General features: G+C 35.5%; 1 protein-coding gene across 2 annotated transcripts in view; it reads left to right on the top strand.

Annotated features, from left to right (window-relative positions):
* Positions 1–336: 336 nt before the first annotated feature.
* LOC117569595 (metabotropic glutamate receptor 2) overlaps positions 337–6,000 on the top strand; it is a 71,544-nt gene continuing 65,880 nt past the window's right edge. The window contains exon 1 of one of the 2 annotated variants that reach the window (XM_052005151.1): positions 337–1,119. In XM_052005151.1, the coding sequence (XP_051861111.1) occupies positions 387–1,119 (733 nt within the window). In that variant the 5' untranslated portion in view covers positions 337–386. The remainder of the gene's footprint in view (positions 1,120–6,000) is intronic. The other variant, XM_034250829.2, reaches the window with a different exon arrangement.

Below are 6,000 nucleotides of genomic sequence, written 5' to 3'. Positions count from 1 at the left end.
TAACGTCGATGCCAAGTCCAGATGCATTTTCAATGAGGTCGGAGCACACCACAAGGTCAACTTTGACCGCATCCATTTTCAGCGGCAATTTAAATGCAGCAACAACTGTGTCGCCAGCAGTAGCAACAGCAACAAGCATAACCACAGCACCGAAAGCAGCATCAGCATCAGAAGTGGCCAGCAACGAGCTTCAGGCAATAGAAGCGATTGGAACAAAGAAAAAACTTGAATATTTAGCAGCATTGACAACATCAGCAATACCCAACACGCCACCTACAATAACGACAACAGCAGCAGCAACAGCAGCAGCAACAGCAAAAGCAACGACAACAGCAGCAGAAGCAATAGCAACATCAGCAACAGCAACAATAGCCCAAGTGGAACATATGTCACCCTCAATAACATCGACGGCAATGCCAATAAAAAGCAAGCGCGTTGTGCCCACAGCAGCAACAACAGCGGCAACAACAAGCGAAACATCAACAGCAGCAACATCAAAAAGTACAGATGTGAAAAGGACAGAGAACAAATTGAATATGAAGCAAAGTGCCACCATGTCAACATTCGCAGAGGCGTGGCCAGCAATGAAAACAAATAATAAAAGTAATTGGCGAACAGGAGCAACAGAGAATGCCGCAACAGTCGTAACAGCAACAACAGCAGAAACAATAACAGCTAGCAAAACTGTGCCTACGCTGCACTGGCTGGATACCACAAATATGCCCCAACAGTACAGCAATACATTCAGTAATCCCCTGGCTAGCAGTGTTCTAACAGCAACAACAACAGCATCGGCAACTGCGGCAACAATTGCGGCATCAACAACCGCATCGACAGCTGCAGGCAGCGGCGCCTCCGGGTGGCCAGTGAAGCATGCCGCAGTGCTCGAGGGCGATGTGATACTTGGCGGCTTGATGATGGTGCACTCACGCGAGGACAGCATCACCTGCGGCCAGATCATGCCCCAGGGTGGGATCCAAGCCTTGGAGGCGATGCTTTACACTCTCGACCAGGTAAACAAGCAACAATTGCTGCCGAACGTGACGCTTGGCGCGCATTTATTGGATGACTGCGACAAGGATACCTACGGCCTGGAGATGGCTGTCGATTTCATAAAGGGTAAGTTACAAGCCTCTTTAGTTACTCATACGCAACGTCAACCCATCCATCCCCCATTCGTAACGGTGTGCGCAAAGACAGCGTCATCATTTTGAATATTTATGATTCGTAGCGAATGCAAAAAAAAGTCAACGACCATAAAAAAATCCTTTGTTATTGCTGTGCAATTTGCCGGAACACTATGTAAAATGTTGCCGCCCATTAAAGAGGCATGAAACCGAAAGGCCATTAAAACGAATGCTTGCGCACATTCGCATTCGTATTCGCATTCGCATTCGCATTTCCATTGCCATGTTACACTTGCACTCTTTACTCGTCGCCCCTTTTAGTGGCTGCATTTAATTAGCATGCATTAACACGTCTTCCCTTTGTGTTATCCGCGTCAGCGCGTGTTTGTGTAATGCGTTGAAATTTGCCAAAACGAAAAACTGCAGCCAGTGAGAGAACATTTCTGAATGCAAGCCACCAACTCTTGTGTGACCTTCTCACATATTTAATTTTGGCCGCTGCAAAACTATTTCGAGTTTGAGGCTTACGAAATGCAGCATCCGGCTTATCTCTCAACATTCTCAGAGATAGTCTTTAAATTTATTTCGATTTGAGGAAAAGGCAAATTATAAAGAATTCGAACTTAAAGAAGTAAGCAAAAAAAAACAGAACGGTGTTAATCTTAAAATATACAAAATAATATACCACACAATACTTAAATATACCGAAGGGGTATATTGTTGAAGCTCTGCATTCCATATACCATATAAGTCAAAATGTAATAGATTGTCACCCAAAGCAGCTAAATCCCGATTGCAGTAGGCATACAAAAGTATTTCCTCATGGTCTCTAAGATCTAGGTTGCCTTGGGCACAAAGTTGCATTATCCTTTTACCTTATGAGTAGAAGATATAATTTAAGTTTAACAAACAATACAAACTCAAAATTATGTATCAATAAAACATATTCCAAAAGGAATAACAAATTTGAGATAAAAGCAAAATTCAAGCATTTTACATTATCCTCTTTTCAATTTAAAATGTTATTATAAATTTAAGGAATCAATGTGTTTTCGAAAGCTTATAAAAAATTCATAGGATTAAATATTAGCTATAATTTTAATCAGTAGATTTGAGCTCATATACTACGTTCTTATTAAAAGAGGATTACAACATTACAATTAATTCAACAACGCAAACAATTGCATAAATTTCAAATCAGTTAAATTCTCCTTTAATATTTGGCTCAAATCGATATAATTTAAAATCCTCGCATAAATGATTCTTAAATATTTTGGGAGTTAAAAACTTTAAATTTCATCAAAATTTACATTTTCGAAATATATTTCATTTTTGAATAAATAAGTGTACTTTTTGTCAAAGACCTTTATATTTTTTTCCTGTTGTCAATTAGCTTACTTTTTTTAAACCACCAGTTTGATAATAAATATTTTGACATTATTCTTTTATACATTGAATTGTTTGACACCTTTTTTTATATATTAGAGTTCTCATTTTTTTAGCCTCGACAAATTTAATTATTTAGTTGTATAGAAAACAAAATGTATTTATTCAGATCAATTTTTCTTAAAATAGTTTTTATAGAGATCTACAGCTGTGAATATTTATTTATTTAGCTTATAATCAATTTAATCCTTTGTGACTGTTTCGAAGTTTTTTCCCCAAGGCTAATAACAATTTACATTGTATTTAAGCTACAAATCGGAAAACATTTGCCAACAAGTTTTCGCCTGTGGGAGAATTGTGCGTCAAGTTAGAATAAATATTGCCTGAGATATGCCAAAACTTATTTACTATGCAGGGAATTAGCATAGTTACTGATTTAAGCATGAATATTTATGCGAAACGATTCAACATTGTGTCGTTTATTTTTTTGGTGGGTTTGCATTTTTGGCTTAGTGTTTTATTTGTATTTTTAATTACTGAATGCTTTGGGGATTGCCTTCCTGTTTTAGTGACATCAACCACATAAATTACACAAAAAAAGAGAGATTTGTACCGTTTTCATATATATCGCTTGTTTTGTAAATTGAAAACATTTCGCACACTGAGGTCAGATGATAATCCGCATTGGCTTAAATTTATGGAATTGTGTTTTTGTGTGTACAAAAAAAAAAACATATGTCTGCTTACATTTCATTACATTACATTCCAAACAACACACAAAATTTACAATTGCAATAGAAAACAACACCAAAAAATGTTCTACAATGTTAAGTGTGAAATTACAATTGCAATAGAAAACAACACAAAAAAATGTTCCACAATGTTAAGTCTGAAATTACACGACTAAAAATTTACGATTTGCCATTTTCACATTTTGTAACACTCAAGTAAATTGTATTGGTTGCAAGAGAAAGTTCGTGTGGTCAAATAACTCACGGAAATAGCACTTAAACACTCTTTGGCATTAGCTGAAGTGTGTAATTATTATTAAATTTCATGAATGGTTAGAAAGTTATTTGCAACGGCTAAAAGGGGATTCTATTACATTTTTCAAATAAAAAATAATTAAAAATATAAACACCTTGTTATTTAAGTATTTGATCCTTTTTTATGTCGTAGATATAAATACAGATTATTGGAAAAAAATTAGTGCATTTTTCACATCACCTAAAAGTCATAAGTGGCAAAAATGCATATGTTACATCAAAGTGTGCTAACACCAAAATGGTTTGCTCGCTTCCATTCTTGTAAAATTTATCTGAAAGATTGGCCATGAAAAAGTTATCTAAACACTGAAAAAGTTATTAAAGTTTTACAGAAAGTGTTCCCCAAATTCAAATCAATATTGTCAATATTGGTTTAGCATAAAACTGTTTTAAAACATTCCCACAAAGTTTGTATTGAATAGAAACTCGATGTATGGTCTGCTCACGAGTTGAGGAAAGAAAAATATGGATCGAAAAATACCATCAGTATTTTTTGATGACATGAGGAAAAAAACAAAAGTTTGATTCCGTAGTTGAAATGCAGTCACTTTTTAGTTATGGCAAATCACTGATAGATCTAACCTCTCCTTAGAGCTCTACTAATTGAACTAAGACCTTTCCATAAGAAGCCTGTAAAAATATATTTTTTTTTCAGTATTTTGACATCAAAATTTAGATGTTCTATACCGAAAATAAATTCAATTTCACGCTTAAGGAAAAAGTTGAATTGAAGTATACTAGTAAGTTACAGTCGATTGTTCACGACTATGAGATACCTGCTACCCATTTTAAATAAAAGCAAAAGAGTGCGGTACTATTCTTAAAATATACCAAATAATATACCGCAAAAATTCATGTTTGGTATATCGAATATATATCAAAATATACCATAAAGGTAAAAATATACCAGATTGTCAGCCATAGCAGCTAAAACCTTATTATTATTTTTTTAACTCTTTGATCAATAATAACCTAAAAGAAGAGAGTTGTGAGAATAGTCAAGGATGCCTAAGAACATTGAGTTTGGTTCCGCATAAGAAAGTTATTAGTGAAGTAAATTAACCGAAAGTTTTTGTGTTTCTTCTTTGAATACTTATAAACAAAATCGTATACAAAACATAACAAAATAAACTAATTGGTCTTGAAGAAATAAAAAACAAAATTAACTCGCACATATAATATGTTATTAATTCACACGCTTCTCATAAATATGATACGTACATATATAAATCTTTTATCTTATTATCTTGCACACATATGTATGTACGTATGTGTGATGAAAGATATTAATTTGAAATCTGGCCACAACCTTGACTTGGTCTCTATATACCAACCTGGCAAAGGATAGCCACAGAGAGGAAGAGCGTAAATAATGTAAAATGAGGTAATGAGAATTTGAAAGAGGGGAAAGGGATATTGAGGCTTATATGTCTTTCACTGCAAACACCCCAAGTTCCTGTATTACTTCATTACAATTCAATTTGCAAATTTGCCAACATCATTGTGAATCCAATGAAATAAATGGTTGCAGCCAATCCATTGTCACCAATATTAATACTGACTTTCGTCGCAGATCTCCCTTCTCTCTCTCTCTCTCTCTTTGCATATTTGCATAACTATGTACGACATGTCTCTGTATGTCTGTCAGGGACAATGAGTTCCCGTTGTTCCCTTTGCTGTCCGCCACTTGTCACTTGTGACCCACACAATTGTCTTTGCCACAGCGTCACATTGCCTGATGGTCTCGACTTACATGCCAACAGTACGCAAATACATACATGCATATGTATGGATGTGTGTGCATAAGGACACTGCGGTTCCAGAACAGACGCATATTGGGTGCCAATTATCAGTTTGTTTGCCAATCTGTGCAGCTGCTTTGTACGTTTCCAATAGCAAACTAATTGGGTTAAACAAAATGCATTCATTTTCATTTCGCTTTCCCCTAAAACATCTTTCCCTTCGCTATCAGATATCCACTGTCGTTCAATGAACTTGCTCTTTGATGTTTGTCTCGTGCGTTTTCAAATGCTTAACAGTCATGTGGATGCTGTTTGGCGCTGTAAACTTATGACTCGAAGCTTTTTGCTTGGTGGTTTGTGTCCCGGCTAACTTAACATAGTCAACAGACAACAGCTAACAGTTGTCTCTTTTTGGGACAGAGAATGTTAGCGCTGCTACATTTATAAAGCACGCTTTTAGGCGCTCGCTATATGAGACAATTGTTGAAGCAAAATAAATAATGTCGTTTCCTTACATTGGCAAAAGTTTGTAAGCTGAACAGATTTTGTAATTAAAGCAGTAAACTTAAATAATAGCTAAGCATAGCTTTCATAAATGCTTCTGCTCATGTGTTTTGGGACAAGTGGATTTGCCATTTTATGCTGCATACTTTTAAGCGAAGTTTGAAAATTATTTTAATCTTTAAACTTACTGACGAA

The sequence above is a fragment of the Drosophila albomicans genome, chromosome 3, assembly GCF_009650485.2.
Source record: "Drosophila albomicans strain 15112-1751.03 chromosome 3, ASM965048v2, whole genome shotgun sequence".
NCBI lineage: Eukaryota > Metazoa > Arthropoda > Insecta > Diptera > Drosophilidae > Drosophila > Drosophila albomicans.
The sequence above is the reverse complement of the archived record's forward strand: the minus strand, read 5'-3'. Positions and strand labels throughout refer to the sequence as shown.